Source organism: Xiphophorus maculatus, chromosome 3 (assembly GCF_002775205.1).
Source record: "Xiphophorus maculatus strain JP 163 A chromosome 3, X_maculatus-5.0-male, whole genome shotgun sequence".
Classification (NCBI taxonomy): domain Eukaryota; kingdom Metazoa; phylum Chordata; class Actinopteri; order Cyprinodontiformes; family Poeciliidae; genus Xiphophorus; species Xiphophorus maculatus.
Window position 1 is genome coordinate 6627868 of NC_036445.1, and position 18666 is coordinate 6646533.

At 36.8% G+C, this 18666-nt stretch overlaps 1 protein-coding gene across 5 annotated transcripts in view; it reads left to right on the plus strand.

Moving 5' to 3' along the window:
* Positions 1 to 18666, plus strand: part of cadm4 (cell adhesion molecule 4) — a 222230-nt gene that overhangs the window by 184353 nt on the left and 19211 nt on the right. For all 5 annotated transcript variants that reach the window (XM_023330937.1, XM_023330938.1, XM_023330935.1 and 2 more), the window contains exons 4-6: positions 5993 to 6154; positions 8773 to 8863; positions 15301 to 15473. In XM_023330937.1, coding sequence (XP_023186705.1) covers positions 5993 to 6154; positions 8773 to 8863; positions 15301 to 15473 — 426 coding nt within the window. The remainder of the gene's footprint in view (positions 1 to 5992; positions 6155 to 8772; positions 8864 to 15300; positions 15474 to 18666) is intronic.

The following is an 18666-nucleotide window of genomic DNA, read 5'->3' on the forward strand; positions in this document are numbered from 1 at the left end:
GATACTCCTCTTTTTTTTACCACTAAAATCTTCAGGTTTGCTTTTGCAATATGTTTTGGGTCACTGGCTATCTGTTCTGTGAAGCTTCTTCAAATCCGCCTTTTTAAATTTACCTGGATGTGAGAAGATAGTCTATTCTCTGTATATTTATGGTACGTTTTAAAATTCATATGGGCAAGTCTCTTATTTTTATCACATCATCAGTAAACACTGAGCTGTCACACAGCCTTCATTTTGGATGCTTTTGTTCATAAATATTTCAAGCCTACCCTGTTCGTTTCCTGACTGTTATTTTGGATACAGTTGATCTTAATTTTCTCTGGCCAGAATAAAAACTATTATGGTAATGAGCCTATTCTCTGTGCCTCACAAAAGTATTCCTACCCCATGAACCTTCTAACGTTTTGTCACGTCATAACCTCAAAGCCCCACAATGTAGTGTGAAAGAAAAATTTGCCATAATTGTTAGCAGATTTTAACAAATACATATCTAAAAAGTCTGGCATGTATCTGTATTTAGTAGTCCTGAGTCAGTACTTTGTAGTGCCAAATTTTGATTAGATTAAAAATACAGCTGCAACTCTTTTGAAAATGTCTTCAGCAGCAGAAATGTACAGGCATAGTTTTCCATCAGTATCAGAGTAAAAAAGCACAATTAATATCCATGGACCACCTTTCTATTTTTTATTTGTGAACAAACATTTAAACCATTCCTTGGAAAGGTTTAAATATTACTCCTGAATCTTTTCTGGAAGGTAGACATGGAAAGGGACATTTTTTTATGCATGAGAGTTGTTTTAGCCTTCAATATTGGAAAGATGCACTGGATGTACCTTACCAATGCACCAGGCGTATTTTTGATGTGTTTTTATTTTCCAAAGAAAGTGCTCACTCGTCCTCACATGAATTTTTGCTATTTTTCTGATGGATTTCTTGTGTTTTTGCAATTTCTACATAGACTTTTTCACTTACACAAAGAGCTTTTTTTTTTTGCCAGAAACTCAGAAAAAGCTTCACAATACCAATCCCACTCAAAATCAACTCGAAAGCTTTTACAGTTGGTGAAAAAAACAAACAAACACTTGACCACCAGACAGATTTTGAGTTAATTGAGTGTTGAAAAAGAGTTCTGAACATTCAACAGCTATAACTCTTCCCTGCTCTCCACTCTTGACTATAATTATCCAAAGATCCCAAAAACTCCTGACTCGTATTCAGTTTGAAAATTTACTTGAAATTGGCATAAAAAGCTAAAGGTTTCAGCCTGTTCTGTGAAACTTGCGCAGGTTTTCCAGAAATGTCACTGAGGAAAAATAAGGACTTCCCTGGTAAAATAAAGTTTAAAAAGAGTGTCTGGTCTTCAAACAGCCTTCCCAAACACACATCATCACCCCTTCGTTGGCCACCACTTGCTACCTTTAGGCTACAGTTTACAATTCAAATGTCTGATGTTAACTTACAAAGTCCGGTTGATCGGTTCTCATCTACTTCAAAACTTTTGCAAAGAAATGCGTCACAACTTGGTCACTCCAGAAAGGACTGTCAGCCAGCAGTTCCTACATCATACCCAAGAAATCTAGACTCTTTCCAAGATGGTGGGATGACCTTCTGAGGCTTACCAGTACACGGACATCCCTGTCTGTCAACAAGAAACTCTTGAAGACCCATCTCTTTAAAGAGCATCTTCCAACTTACCCTATGCTTCCTTTCCCCTTCTACTTCCTTAACCCTCCTATTGCTATTTCTCTTTGCATTTCCCACTGTCCCACTTGTATTGAACACTCCCACCCACTCTGACAGAACATGACTAGAGGTCTTCATTCTCTAGACATGAAGACATAACTGCATTGTTTTGTCTTCCTTTGAAAGTTGCTTTGGATAAAAGTGACTACTGAATGCATAAACATAAACAGAGATGTCTGGAATAATACATAAAAAGTTTATCTTATTTGCTTATAATCTGACAAGCTTACTAATACACAAAGGCTCAGATCACTCTTATTTTAGATTTCCAGCTCTCTCTCTTCCTCTCTTTATCTCAGACTCTGAAAGGCAGACAGCTTCATTTATAACCCTCTAACCTTTCGTCCTTTGCTTCTGATAAATCCAAGAGCATTTTATTAGACTGTTACCTTGATTTAAGTCAGTTCCTCTCATTCTTTCTATTTCTTTCTATTAAAGGGGTGCTTGACACAATAACATATCTGAAATCTATCTTCCTGAAACCTTGAGCCAGGAGAAATAGTCTCTGCTGTTAACTCGGCTTATGTGTCTAATGCGAGACATAATATAAAATTCCTTAAATTCTTGGTTTATTCACTAAACTGCTTGTGACCATGTTACTACAGCTCTCATGAAGGCTTACAGCACAGGAGAGAGGTACCAAATATACTTTTTAAGCAAAATACATAGTGGTTTTTGGGAACCTTTGGTACTGAAAGGGTTAGTTTAGATTTCTCTCTTAGAACCCAATTAATGCTACCTAATATATATATATATATATATATATATATATATATATATATATATATATATATATATATATATATTTGTATGTTTTTATTTTTTTATCTGATTTGTTTTTTAATTAAAAGTGTTGCTGCTCATAGTTACTCACTACATGCCAGTGTTGCATGTCTAAATGATATTCTTTTTCCATACTGAAACGTTTTCAGTCTCTTTTCACTAACTAATGTCAAACTAGTAGTCACAAACTCAAATAATTTTCCTTGTTCTGGTATCTTTGTCTATAATTCTCCACACCTGGATAATGATCAAACTCTGTGCCTTTCCTTGCACTGTTTATCAACCCTATTGTACAAATAAAACCAAGTTGAAAAAGTATACATCTTCTTTATGAGGCACATGGTACTTCCTGACCATTTACATTTTTTTAAAAACACAGAAGAGCACTGTATCACAGGAAATCCTTTTCTTTTTTTTCTAAAATATTGGTGAGAGAAAAAAATCTCTGATTTACTGTTGGATTTGTTAGACTGTTAAATCTTTTATTAATTTTATTATGACTATACTGTGTGTTTTAATGAGGCTTCCTGTCATGAACGGTCATTAATTATTTAAATTAGGAGCAGAGGCTTCTGACGTGTATAATTACACACACTCCAATGTGCACGAAGTGAGGAGTAGCACTGTAAGCAGCTCTGCACTGAAACAGTAATTTACTGTTGTAATAAAACAAAGATAAAATGATTGTGAAATTGACTTTTTAAGCTGTCTGAAACGTTTTTCATAAGAAATTAGGCCCCTTAGCAACTTTAGCACTACTGACTGTAACATTGGGCATTTCTGGATGGTAAATCAAACGTACCCTAACTCAAAAAGTAGGGAAGAGTGCAAAATATGGTGGAATCGAGTTTGATTTGTGTGTCCTGATAAGTCTTGTAGTTATTTGTAGCAGTTATTGGTCCACGAATACAAAAACCTTAACTTGCGGATCCTTACAAAAGTATTCAAACCACTTGAATTTTTTTCAAGTCGCAACCATAAGCTAATGTATTTTATTGGGATTTTATGTAATGCAAAAACACAAATTAGGGAAGAATTGTGAATTGTATGAACAATTAATTTTAATAATGAAATTATAAGTCCACAAATTAAGTGGTATTCATATCCAGCTCCATTTAATCTGACATCCCTAGTTAATCCTGTGCAATCATTATTCCTCAGAAGCTACATCATTTGTAAATACAGTCTCCATGTGTGTTATCTAATCTTATAAATTCAGCTGTTTGGTGAAGTCCACAGAGCTTTGTGAGTATAGAACATTAGTGAACAAATAGCATCTTGAAGACCAAGGAACACTGCAAACAGGTCAGGGAGAAAGCAGCGATAGGTTATACAACAATATTCCACAATTTGAACATCTTATAGAGCACCTTTTAATTCAACAGCATAACTAGGAATACTGGCTGTATACCAAATGTGAAAAGTCATGCAAGGTAAGCATTAATCATAGAAGCAGCTAGAAAGTCTATTGTTGCTCTAGAGGAGCTACAGAGACCTCCAGCTCAGATGAAAGAATTTGTGACTCAAATCTGGTCTGCATGGAGGATTGAAAAGAAGAGTCATTGTGGAGAGAAAGCAATAAGAAGTCATGTTTAAACTTTGCCACAATCTATTTTAATGGACAAACCAAACATGTTGAAACGTATGATGTTCTCCGATTATACAAACATGAAATGTTTTGGCTTACAGGCCAAAAAATGTGTTTTGTTGAAATAATTACTTTTCACAGTGAGAAAACTATCCACATGGTGAAGGCAGTGTCATATTGTGTGAAGAAAGGTTTACTCAGCATTGGAAGCTTCTCAGAGATGATGAGGGATCAAAGGAGAGTAATACAAGACAATCCTGGAACACTGTAAACAATGTTTAAGATCAAAGCATGTTGTTCACGTCCAAATGAGACAAATTTAAAATCTATATCTATGTTCATATTCAGAACGAGCTTCAGCTGCTCAAGATGTGCGAAGAATAATAACTTAAAAGATTTCTTCACACAATATTGACTCTTTGGCTGAAAACATGTACATGCCACATTTTTCAGTTCTTATAATTTGATTACAGTTACAAGCCTGTTCAGGTACGACGGGTTGTCATGCCATAGTACTGTTTAATAATCAGCGTTAAACAGCTACAGAAGATGTAATAAGCAGTCTGTCAACCTGAGAACTTCATGTCAGCCATGATCTCATTCCCCTTTGTTGTGTGACACTCTTTCTCTCTTTCATCCCCATTCTTCTTCCTCCCTGTCAGAATACACCTGTTTTATCATTCTGACTATAGTTTCTGTGCTCCCACTTACTTCCTAGACCTTTCTTTTAATCTGATACTTTTCCCTTTTTTTGTTGAACTCTGTTGCTGACAAAGTCGCAACATATCTTGGCACAATTAAAGTTTGCAAAGGCCCTCAAAAGTCATAAAGACAGATGGGAACTCTACTTCTCTTGTCTGATTTTGTGGCTTTATCCTTCTGTCTTCTCCTCCCTTCATTCCCCTATTCCCGTTTTCTCTCCCTACCTTCTTCATCCTTCGGCCTTGAGCTAAACGAACTGTGACACTAAAGGTTAGAAGCAGATCCCCAGCAGATATAGGAGGCACTCTTTAATTAAGACGCTATCTTTCCGCCGCTCCCTCATTTCTGTTCATCAGAACTCGCTGCCGCCATCTCCCAGGCTTCGATTAGGCCAACTTTCGTTTGCTTGCCAGCAATAATTGAAAACTCAGTGTGATAAAAGTAATATTGTATTCTGCCTAAACAAGCACAAACTCCTGGTACGTGACCGTGTCAAGTCCCGTTAGCTTGCCCCGGCTTTTTCTCCTCCCTCCTTCTGCCTCCCTCGCTGCCCCCCTCATCTTGCCTTCTGCTCTTATCGTCCTCTTTCATGTCTGCTTTCCTTCAAACATATAGGCACACATACCCACATCAATCATATTTCTATTGCCTCCTTTTCTTTTCTTGTCTCACACTTTTACTGTGATGTCCCACTCCCCCACCCAGTGTCTACTTCAGTTAAAATCTCAATTGGTTTATGCATATTCCCTCTTCCTTTGCTTCCTCTCCCTCTTTTTCCTCTCCCTTTCTTTTGGTTGCAGACACCCAAAACATTTAGTTGATTTGCTATCTGAATACAAACAGTGCTGCTGCTGATAATTGCCATGAAATGTAGATGCAAATTGCTTTCTCTTCTCTTGCCCCTTTCTCATTCTGCTCTCCACTCATCCACCCCTCTGTGGATGCCTGTTGAAGCTCTAAAAAACTCATTCATCTGTTACTAACTTCTACCTCTTTGTTGGCATACTTTCTTCTGCCCCCCCCTCCTCTGAGGCCCTGGCTAACAATCTCCTCCCCGCTGCCTTCTCCTTTCAATACTGTGATTTCGCTGCTGGGGGTAAAAAGAAAGAACAAATTTGTGTTTTGACTGCTAACTTCCACATTCATCCCCCATCTATTCTCTCTTCCTCTCCATAGGTGTTGTGTCACAGCAGGACAATGGGAAGACTTTCAGCGTATCCAGCACCATCCGCATCCCAGTGGAGAGGAAAGACAACGGGGCGGCACTGAACTGTGAGGCAATCCACCCTGCGCTGAGTGGCCAAAAGAGGGTTCGACATTATCGGCTGGACGTGTATTGTAAGTCCTCGCGCCTTATTACGGCGCTTTTTTACAACCTGTCAAGCAAATGAAAAGGCATAATGTTCTCTTCTAAATATTTCAAAACTGCTCATTACTCCATCTGTGCTGCTGTCATCTAAATTAATACTTTAATGGTATTCATTATATTGTTTCCCCTGCAAAAATTTGTCATAGTTAGACTCATTTTTTTAAACAATGAATGATTCATTTTAGACCAGATTTTCTGAGGTATGTAGAGCAGCCCAGTGTGAGTCCTGCTCTCATTAAAGTGCAACGCATAGAGATCCTGTTGCAGAAATAGAGCCGTAGCCAAGTCAAGGTCCTGGCCTGTGGTTTTAAGAGCTTACTAACATCTACATGAAGAAATGAAAATCTCTGCTAGATTAGTATGTACAATGATCTTAGGACTGCTTAGGGATGGATTGATCCCAGCAGGCTTATTTGCAGAAAGTAGTAAAAATCTAATGCTGTCTTAGAGGAGGAAGTGCATTAAAATGCTTGGAGTAGTTTTAATTCCCTAGTTTTGATATTCTCTTAGGGAGCTAAGATAAGATACTAAACCAGGATTCTGTATCACAAATAGTATTAAGGTTTCACAAATCTTAGACTCTTTCAAATAATTTGTAATCAGTGTAAAATAAACCATTCCTGGATTGAGCTGTTCATTTATTGAGGTTTTTATGCTTCACTAATGTTAAGTTGCCCCTAATGCCAAGAATGGATTAAAATTCTATATTTTTGTGTTTCCATAGATACAATGGCAGCTCCCATATGGTTTATAATCTCTTTTTTGTGTAAAATTGCCCCATTCAGTTTGATCACCATATGCATTTTATACTTTTAACTAGAGGTAATTAAATGCAGTCTAGACCCATTAAAAACTGAAATAGTTCTTTAGTTTAGCACAATCAGGAAGCTGTAAATCCTAATTTAAGCATTATTAGCAGTTAACAGTTTATGACTAGTATCATAACAGCAGATATTTTGCAATAAATTTGAATTCACTCAGAAAAGCAATAGAACATAGAGACAAAATTTCTCAGTTGGCTTTTATCTGGCACATGAGACAAAACCAAACAAAATATTAGGTTTACAACAGAAAAATGAGAAGAGACTTTAGCAATGTTTTGGGGAAAACTAAGAATTGCAATAATGTTGTTTTTAGTTGAGAGAGGTGAGGCGCATATTTGTGTGTCTGATTTATTAGCCAAAGACACTCATGGTTTGTGATCCACAAATTGCTCATAAGAACCTCTTCATGTTGCCTGTATCTTCTGAAAATTATTGCTAACAGAAGTCTGTATTTATGACTTGAAGTTGTTTCATAACAAAATAAACATCACATGCTGTCAAGATCTTAGTCTCTCACTGTTATACTGACATCATTACAAATAAGAACACTTTCAAGTTTGCAATATAAAATAACTTTATGTTCCGTTTGATCTGAAATTTAACATGATCTCTCATGTTGTCACTAAAATCAGCCTTACTCCGTGTTTTGAAATTTATAATTCACTTTGAAACATCTCAAATGTTTTTTACTTGGCATAAAATGAAGATTAAGAATACGTTTTCCCAATAAAATGTGTTGTGTAGTACAAGTGGACAACTGAGGAATTATAAGTCATCAGGACGTTTGGTTTTTCAGAATAAAAGCAACAAACTTTCCACTTCTGGAAAAGAAAAATCTGAAACTAGTGTAAGATATACACATCGTATTTCTGTAGTGAACATTTCTCTGCTATTTGTAACAATTTTTTTTTATATGCACATTGTTAATATCACTATCTTTTATTAAATAACAAAAATAATGTTACTTTCAGTTCAGTTGGATTGCAATTTATTTACATTCTTATTTTCCTCTTGTGTGTTCACCAAACAGCTTCCCCATAGTTGCACATTTTGTGCACATTAAACCAGGAGACTAGACATTAGAACATTTCACCTAAATCTGCTGATCGAATGCTACGAGGGCAATATTCTGTTGCATCGTTTGTTTTCCCCTCATATCAGCATGCCTGGCAGTTCAGTGGGACTCTTATCCAGCAATATGTCCATAATTTTGCAAAGTCAAACATTCCACAGGCATGCATAAATATTTACTTTTGGCAATATGATTCACACTCAGCAAGTAATTCTGCATCAGCCTTTGAGAACAGTTAATTTGCCACATGCATATAGCTGTTTGTTGATGGATCCAAATGATTAATATTTATCAGGCGCCACATTCTGCATGCTGGTGGCTTCTCCAGTCGCAGAACTGGTAATAATGGCCACTTCGTCTGTGTGGATTTGGCTTCCTGTTGCTGTGTTATTAAAGTAAACGTGGTACAGCAGCTGGTGGAGCGGTGGACTGCTTATGATAACAGGTGTCACAAACCGTAGGATTGTGGGCTCGTTGCCTAGGAAACAGATGTTAAAGATTCTTCTTCCTGCCACTTTATCACTTTTCCCTTGGTCCTCATTTTTGTTCTCATCTCTCCCTATTTTCCTTTGTCTTTTGTTATTCCTTTTTGTTCCACCTGAACTGTTGCTGTATTACGGTGTGTTTTTGTATAGATTTTGCTATCGTACCCACATACTGACATACTCTCACTTTTTATGTTTCTCCACAGTTGCTCCCACAGTGCGGATTGTTTCTCCCACAGGGATTTTGCGTGAGGGCGACTCACTCAGCCTCACCTGCTCTATCACTGGGAATCCTTTGTAAGTGTTTCTGTTTGCATTGAAAGTCATTTTCTAGAAGTATGTTTCTGAGGATATTTGCTTTGATTTACATTTGACGTAACAGGACAAAGTTTGCAACAGTTACTTCAGAAAATTCTTTAAATTTCGAAGACAAAAGACAGATATCTTTCACTTCACCCCTAAATCACATGAAATGGCTACTTTTACAAAGGGCAAAATGCAACCTGTGCAAAAAAATTTATTGGAACATGCTTACGAAAGACGCTTTGAGGAGAACACAGGGAAGGTTGGAAGAGACAGTATCAGCACATAAAAAATTAACAGCATGCAAAAAGCCGGATAAAAACCCTTTTACGCAGTGAAGTTTTACTTGCTAAAATATGATATTTCAATTCTAATCTACCACAAGGCAGCAGATAGCTGCAGAGAAACCCACAAGGGTAAACAGCTTTAATATTGCTGAGAGGTTTAGTTGTCTTTTAGTTGTTTGTCCGTCTGTCCATTCGTGGACATTCAAAGCCGCTTGTGCCAGTTTTCTTAAGGGGATAGTTTGGATCCAGAAGCCATAAACCACAACATATTGACTGCACATCATTTTTCACAGATCACTGCTTTATAAAATGCTTAATAATGAAAGTAAAAACTGAATTTGCAAACACACGGTTGGTAAATCCTGCACATCAAAATTAGTGCCCTTAAAAACTTACCTCACAGATTTCTAGCGTCGTGGTTCTTCTTAATGGCTGTTAATACACTTTATACCCGGAGTTGGACAATTTTCTGTTATTTGGGCTTTTTGTGACATTTCCACACACAGTCTGGCTCAGGCAGAGAGCTTAAAAGCTTCACACTTCCACCCAAAGAAATACACAGATACCAGGCAGTCCAGCATAACAAATGTGTCATTCTATTTAATATTTCTTATTTATATCACTGGTATGCTGTATACATTATATAGCCACGTCCACTTAAAACACCATAACTCAGGCAGACGCAATGATTTTACAGATACATAATGTTTAGTGTTTCACATTCATCATCACCATTTGTCTGCATCTAAAGCTGAGAAATGAGATGCAATAAAAAAAAGGCAGTTGAGATATAAAGAGAGACACAGGTTAAAGTTTGCAATAACTGATACACTTTAGCTATTCAGCAGGAAGCAAATCTTCTGTAAACTGGGTGTTTCATACTGAGACCCTGACAATTTCACAGGTCAGCTGATGGGTTTAAGTACAGATGCTTTTCTTTGTAAGTATTCCTTAACATTTCTTGTTTGCAATGTTGTTGTTTTTTATAAACAACAGAAATAGTCTACCTCTATATGATTTTTTCTCTTAACAGCACACATGTTAATATGTCTTAACTATGAAGACTTAACAATTTATTTCTCTTTTACTAGAGAGATAGTTCAATATTTTTGAAGTGACATTTTACCAGTTTATTACCTCAATAATGTCACAGGAGCTCTGTGTTACTTGTACTTGCGTTAGTCAGATTTTCATACTGAAGCTAATTATTTTTTCCCAGTGGAAATAGAGTTTTGAGGTAGTGTGCTACTATTGATCTTCCTATGTGAAACACTCACTGAAAAAGGACTATTTAAACTATTTTTGGGTGAAGAAACAGTGGTACACAGTGGAAGTAAAAATTGATTAAATCTGTTCACTTTAATGCTGTAATGGTCTCTTTATACTGCTTTATTTTCTTTCTGTCTGATATATTGATCACAAACTCATCATAAACTTAAGGACTTATTTTGTGCTATTTTGTAATTTTTATAGATTATTGTGTTTTGTTGCACTTTGTTCAGCCATTGTTTTTATGATTCCCTTTGTGCTTTAGTCTTTGTTTTTGGGATTTGTATGCTTCTTTTGTTTATTTAGCTATTACTTTAATTTTTACAGATCTATGAACTTGCTATTCCCTCTCATTTGTTTTCCCTCAGTTGCCTCAAGCTTCCTCCTCCCTCACAGCTGCTACACATCAGTAATCACTGGCCTGTTTTTATTATTTTTTGTTTGTTGTTTTTTTTTAACCAGTAATCTCCTCTTCAGTATATTTGCCCTCCAGTTTTATTCACTTCTCTTCAGATCATCCTTTGCTCTCAATGCCATGCAGTTTGCTTCTCGCTGGGTTTTCTTAAATGTTATCCCGTCTTTTACCTTAATTAGTTAGTCTTGGGTTGTTGTTTTTTTCTAGATTTGTGTAAAAAGTTTTCAAAATCCTTTGTCTATATTGTAAAAATAAGGGTTATCAGTTTTTGTATGTTATGTTGAAAGTCTGCTGTCACAGTAAAGCTGGTATTAACCAAAATGGTACATAGGCTGTGACTGAACTTATGTATCATTTTCTAGTAATACCAAACACTCAAAGTGCTTATATGCTATGATTATCACTCACCAAGCTGCTCTAACCATATCCTAGTTATGTAGAATAGTAGGCAATTTTGGAGCTAAGTGCTTTGCTTGGCGGCACACCGTCATGAGGCAGGGGAAGCTGGAATTGAACCCACAACTTTCTGATTTCATAATAATGATTCCTTTCACTGAGTTACAGTGGCCACATATGTGCTACATCACCCATTGGTACAGATTTTAAAGGTAGACGCTGTCCTTCTCACGACCCTCTGAGTAACTTTAATAGATTCCATGCTGCTTATAAAATATTACGCCAGGATAATAATTATTCTACCAAATTCCTCTGATAATTTAATAATTGTCAGGTTCCCCCAATCTCAAATTACTGGTTAATTATTAATGCAGGACTTCTCTGTTCTTTATTTAAGCTGACTTTTGAAATGAAGACTGAGTACTTCTCATGTTATTTCTTTCACAGAACTAAGTAGACAAGGACTGTTACAGTGAGGTTTGATTAAACTTTCCTAAGCAAAGCTAAAACTGTTCAAACTGTCAATTTATTAGCTCGACCAAGTGCCTTTGTAAACAGCAAAGAAAACTAACGCCTTCATCAAATTATCCTCTTTGTATTCAGAAGAAGCTTCTTTGGTTTGAGTTCAATTTTGTAGCGTGAAGGACAATGGGAATTTAAGAGGTTGCTCCAAACTCTTACTCTAATTAAGAACTTATTAGTGAGGGTGCGTGACTTGGATGTGTAAAACATGCACAAAATCCGATCAGTCGTTAACACTTTTCATAGCCAACTTTGAAACAAACCTTTATTTTTTTTCTCCCCTAGAGGGTCCATGGACTCTGTGCACTGTACAGAATGATATTGGGCCCTAAGCCGTTAAGCCTGCTCCTAGATGGTCCGTCTGTCTGTGGGCATCAGGTCCACTAAAGCTCCCCCAGTAAAGCTCCGTGCAGCCAAAGAGTGAATGCGTGTGTGTGTGTTCATGTTTTTGTGTGATGTCTTTAGTGAAATCCAACTGAGAGGACTGGCTGAAAACCGTGTTGGCCCTAGCCTCTCTGAAGCTTTGTAGAGGCTGATTGGGAGCACTGTGTGTATGTATAGATGTGTGTTAGCGTGTGTTTTGGAGATCACTGGGTGGGACGTCAGGCGGCTCTGCACTCTGACCTCGATCTCATGTTTCTCACACAAACACCACTCCAAGGCCACCCACATGTTTTCTTCTCTAAGTTTGTTAATCGCTTGTTAGGCAACAAGGACCAATTAAATGCCACTATGTTTTGGTGAAAGGTTGCAGTTAGTGTGTCTGGTATTAAGACGGGGATGCCGCCGAGTCACTTTTCTCGCTTACCTCCTTATTTGTGAATTAGCTTTAAAGGGGATTACAGAGGCCAAGGGTATAAGTGTGTACTTATGAGTTTGAAGCAGAGAGTAAGATTCTGTATTGCATATTTAGCATGAGAGAGGGCTTGCATGTGAGGGACTGAGCAAGATGGGGGTTTAATTAGACTTCCTGAAGGATTAGAACCCAGATGAGTCAGGATTGTAATCTGTCCAAAGTGGCGTGAGCCATGACACCCAGCCAGAAACACACGCTGTACTCATACAGATTTCTTCACCCGGATGTCTCTGTAATCCTCACACCTCCTGTCTTCTCTGTCTGCCTGTCTTTCATGACCAAATCATTTTGTCTGCCTGTTTCTGTCCTTCATTTTCCTCCATATCATCTCCCCTCTCTTTTTCCCTCAGTAATATTACAGTCTTTCCTCCTGCTTTTGTCTTTTTTACCACCTTGCACACCTGACACACTTTTTCGCTCTCATCTGCCACTCTCTCCCTCCTGCTACCCGTTTCACACCGTTGCTGCTCTCTGACCACCTACCTCCTCATTATTTTTCAGGATTCGGCCCCCTGTTACCATCGGCTTCTTCTTCAAAACTCCCTCTATTCTGTCTTCTCATCTCCCTCACCCTCGCCCTATGGGCCACTTTACCCTTCTTTACCACCTTTCTTTTTATAGCACCCATGCCTGTTTGTGGTGCAGTCCATTCTTTTAACTTGACTTTCTTTTTTTTTCACAAAACCAACACCTAAACTCTGCTGAACATTGTTTAAATTGTTGTGGTGTTTAAAATATTCACCCATTTATTAATTTACAATTTATGCAAAATATATTGGTTTGTGTCATAAGCTAGCTTTGCATTTTGACTGCAAATACTTCTCAGCATAAATCTTTTATTGATTCAAGAATTTGTCTGTTCTTGGCTTGAATAATATTGCAAATGGAGTCAAATCTCTTTAACACGTTCACATAAAACAATGTGAAACAAATGCACTAACATATTTAATGCATGGACTGAAGATGTAATTACATCATAACTTTCATTTATTTAAAATTATGAGCCTTATCCATAAAATGCTGTTAAATATTTTATACTAAATAAGTGTTTTAGAGTTAAAGCATTTGTGCAAATAATTCAGAAACAATCACTTGGTTGAACTGTGAATTAAATGGGGGGGGGGGGTTGTGTTGTTGTTTTGTTTGTTTGTTTGTTTTACTGTATCCATTTTTCTAATACTATATTGAAATTTTCTGACTGGTGAAGTAGAAATGAACCATTTATGCCATACTTCTACAGCTAAATCAGGTTGTCTGGAGAATTATTGTGCTTTGGCATTTTCAAGCTAACTGTATATTAGCAAATGAAAGCTAATCTCTGTGTTAGTAGCTCAGCCTAAAGGTCCAAATATGGACATTAGAGATGACATGTAAGGAGTTTGTGGGAATTTATGGCAGTTCAGACAACAAAACAAGTTAACATTTGTGCTTGCGTGCTTGGTGCATGCATTAGCATTCAGGGAGTAAATCAACATAGTTAAGTTGACAATAACTTTACTTTGTCAACAATATTATTGAAAAGATCATTAATTTCAGAAAGATGTTTCAGTCCTTTATTTTTGTTTAACTGGAATTATAATTTTCTACTTTCAGCAAATGAAAACATAACATTTAATATTAGAGTATTACACCAGACCACTAAGAATTTTAATATAAAAATGTTTAATATGTGCTTTAATGTTATTTTCAAAAGGCAATTTTATTCTGACAAGAGACCTTAATCAGAATGCATTCTGATTTACTGAATATGAGTGAACTCTGCAGGAATGGAAATTAGTTCCCCATTGCCACAAGAACAAAAGGACATGTTTGTCTTTTTATTCACAGTTTGGGAGCTTTTCCAGCTCTTGTTCTTGATGCATATTCTGGGCAGAACTTTTTTTTTCTTGTGTGGTATCTGAGAAATATGAAATGAATATCCTGCAGTGGAAGAGACCTATGAATATTGCCAGGTAGGTCTGCGCTTTAGTTCCTGTGAAGTATGAAATGTCCTTGCCAGCAAGAACTTTGTTCTTGCTATTGCAGCCTCGAGTAAAATAACTAATTTATCTGCTCTTGTGCAGTATGTACTGTCCTTTGGTCATTATATCATTAGTTTTGTCAATGCAACATTACAAAATACAAAAAAGCAATACAAGATACCATTCCATCACCTCCATGATGGAGATATGTTAGCAAAACTGAACACAAGAAAAGTTTTCAATATCTGATCTCACAGTCAGTCTAGTTGGTTTCAGTTTACAGTTAAACTGAAAAGCATGCATGTTTGGATGAAGTGGAAGGATTTCTCCCGTTGGGACTTTTAAGACTTACTCCAGCATCTAAAACATGTTAAAATGTGACCTAAAACCTCTCTACCCTTCACTAGATTTTCCAATTAGTGGAATTTGTCAAGCCTGATGGGGGATTGAGATTAAGAAAATAAATTCCTAACTATGTTGTATTTTCAGCCCAATGCTGGTCATTTTAATCTAAATGGTAAGGTTTAACTGTTTTTTTTTATCAATGCAAAATTTGTGATTTTTGTCTAAAGATCAAGTTCAACATGTTACAAAAGTCATTGACATCACTCCTTATCGCTTCTGGTAGATATCAAAATTAGATGAGTGATTTTCCCATATCATATTGAGCGCATACACTGAATTCAGCATCATTTTTAATATTCTCACTCAATTTTTCCTCCTAGGCCAAGAGACATCACGTGGTCCAAGATAAATGACACTTTGCCTGAGAGAGCAGAGATTTCTGGGCCTACTCTTCAGATTTCCCGTCTCAGCCAATCACACAACGGGACATATTTGTGCCAAGCCCAGAACAACTACGGTCGTGCAGCTGATCATTACACCTTGTTGGTGTATGGTGAGTATGCCAACAATTTGTTCCATTGATTTTTTTCCTTTCCATCCCACTTTTAAGTTGTTAACTGTTCTTAGTAATTTCATGTTCTTTGTTATACTGTTGTTTGTTTGAGATTGTTCTTTTGAGTTTTTATTGATCATCTCTTCTTTCCAGCATCTTCAGAATATGGTTGTTATTGCACAGAGCAACAGACACTTTAAATCTTGATGCATTTTATTTGTCTTTAGGCTGTGTTTTATTTTATGAATTATATTTTACTTTTGCTCTGGTCATAGCAGATCTTCTTTGCTAAATATCCTGTGCAACTGAGTCCACATGATGTTCAGACTGCTTCAACAAGAAAGCTTCCAAACATTATTATTTAGTATATTCTTTGTGTGTTGCTCGTTTATTATCTCTGCTGGGACTCAATTTTCTCCTCAGGGAATTTTGAGGAACTGAAATCTCTTGAGTGCAATAAGTGAAGACGGCTGATTTTATTTTTTTTACCAGTAAAGTTTTTGGACTTATCCTTCAATTTTTTTTTGTATAAAGTTTGCTTATCCTTAAAGTGCCTGGATAGGACAGTCCTTGAGTGCCCTGTTTTGCTCCCCCAGAGTAAAATATGTGAATGGTAGATGTACTTGTGTCTCTAATTTGACTGTAAGTGTGGTTGTGTGTGATTGAGTGTGTTTTGTGTTAGCACCATAATGGACTGGTAACCTTGTAACCTGCCATTGGTCCAACCCAAGTCTGGGATAGGCTCCAGACCTTGTGCAACAGATGGGTGATCTGTGTTTTTTCAAAACTCACTGACACACCAGAAACAGACAACAGAGTTCAGTTGTTTTTTTTTTTTACATGTTTACATGATTAAATTTGGCAGACAAACAACAGCTAAGCATATGTTGCAATTAAATTCAGATCAATGCTCTTTTTTGCATAAGCAGATGTATTGGAGAGGAGCTAGAGTTAGTCAAGGAACTTTTTGTTGTTTATATTTCCCAGGTGTTTCACTTAAATACAATGATAGTGACTATATTCTTCCAGAACATATCTGGTATTTTTATAAGTCTTCCATTTGCGAAATAGTTTTAGACCTACGTATATATCACAACATTAATTTCCATTGTTGACATGGAGAAATATGTGAATAAAAAGAAACTGAGAAAGGATCAAAAATGTTTGTAAAGTGATTTATCCTGTGAGGAAGAACAAGTAAGAAGAGAAGCTGTCGTAGTGCAGAAGGTTGTAGACCCAACAAAACCACACCCTAAATGCCTTCGCTCTGCCTGTAATTTCACATAGTAAAAAATGGCCACCTATATCCAAAAGATCAAACACTGAAATTCAGATAGCAAACTCTGAGATTCTGTACTGATTCAGATTAAAAATGTTCCACTGTCACTGTGATGTACACATCCGTCAGGCCTCTCATTTCTCAATACATAAGTATGCCAGAAACCCATGCAAAGGTTGTGCAAGTCTCACTTTTCTACTTATAATCAGTATATATTTACCTTGAGAATATTTACTACATCGCATTACTGAGGATTCATCAGTCTCTTACCACAAGTCATTTGGTCAAATGTCATTTCAGAATAAATCAGCTTTATTCACCAAGTTTGTTCACACAGACAAGGATTTAGTCTTTGCTTTGCCCTCATTTAAGACATTTAAAATATCAACATATGAATAAGTAAGTAAGTTTTTCTTTCTTGTAAATATGTATATATACAAGGTTAGAATATGTTTTAAGTTATGCTACACATGTGGTTGATGGGAGGGAAGTTAAAATCACATCAGCTGCAATCTCTCCTTCATTTGGCTCAAACACTTAGAAAAATTAAATCACAACTGGAGCTGTGATGTGGGATGTGGGAGAACATCCAGAAGTAATATTTAGAGAGTAAGATTGTTGATTGGATTCTTTCCTATTATCATAGTTGTTTTTCTTTCTTTTTGCAGACAGATGACTCATGAAAAGTAAAACCTATGAAAATGCTTCAGAAGAACCAATTATCTTACCTGACAAACTTCTTGCAAGACTAGCGGGCATCTCAGCAGTCTGGCTGTTTATGTTTGTTCAAGGCATTCAACCTTGGTTTTCAAGGTTGTGATTCCAAAATGTCTGATGTGAAGAATGAATTTTAAAATTACTTAACTAGCTGTAAAAATGAAAAAGCCTGATTTTTAATTGTTTCATACTTTCAAAGTGTCTAGGCTTTCTGACTTCATAATACGGTGGTATTTTCTCCTTTATTGATAGCTAACCCAGTTTGGTTACATGGCATCATGGCTCAGTGGAAATGATAATACAGACCTCAGGAAATTCTCATACGTCTGTTTGTCAGCAGCTGCGACAAATTGGCAAACTTTCTGTCGGCGCTTCAGTTGCATCTGAAAAAGCAAGGTTTTGATGAATGGTAATGTGTCAGTGCCGCGTGAAACGACTGACTAAACTTTCAGTGGTGTGAGGACAACACAGGATTTTGTTTATGTGAGGACAGCAGTGAGGATGAACTGCAAAGTGAGCTCATCATTAGTGGCCGGTTTCTGGCTTGTTTTTGATTTGGCCTAATTACACCAACGTTACTGTCACTCAGCAGGGCTTGCTACTTTTTGATCCAAGCTCCCCAGCCCCTGGTGGAGGCTCCTGTCATTACGGTTAGCACCTGATTTGGAGATCAGAAGCAGAAAGGGTGAATGCAGAGAGCAGAGATGTATTATGGAACAATTTTGAGCTGCTTTTAGTTAGCAACCCCTCAACACCCATAACACTAACACCACTTTTCTCTCACACATCGATGCCCTGTACATGCCATTGTACAACCTTTCAGTGACACTAATAATGACAGTTTTTTAGGGTGGCAGCAGTGGCAAGATAAAAGATGATATCCCCACCCACTAGCTTCTTGTTTTTCTTTCTCTATGCGCTTCTTAGGATGTTGGACATTTAAGGCTTTGACATCTGCAAATGCATCTGGAGAAACATTTTCTTCTGATTTCTTGTCTTTCAAGATTTTGTTTTCTTGTCTCTGTGGTCTATCCTATTAGTGTATGATGAAATAACATTATTCCATTTAAAGATTTTGCTATCTTTTGTCACACTGTAGGTCATCAATTTTAAGCAGAAATAGACAACCTAATTATTTAAGTTATTAGGAGAAAAAATTTATCCCAACATACTGTACATGGTGCTAGCAAAAAAGTA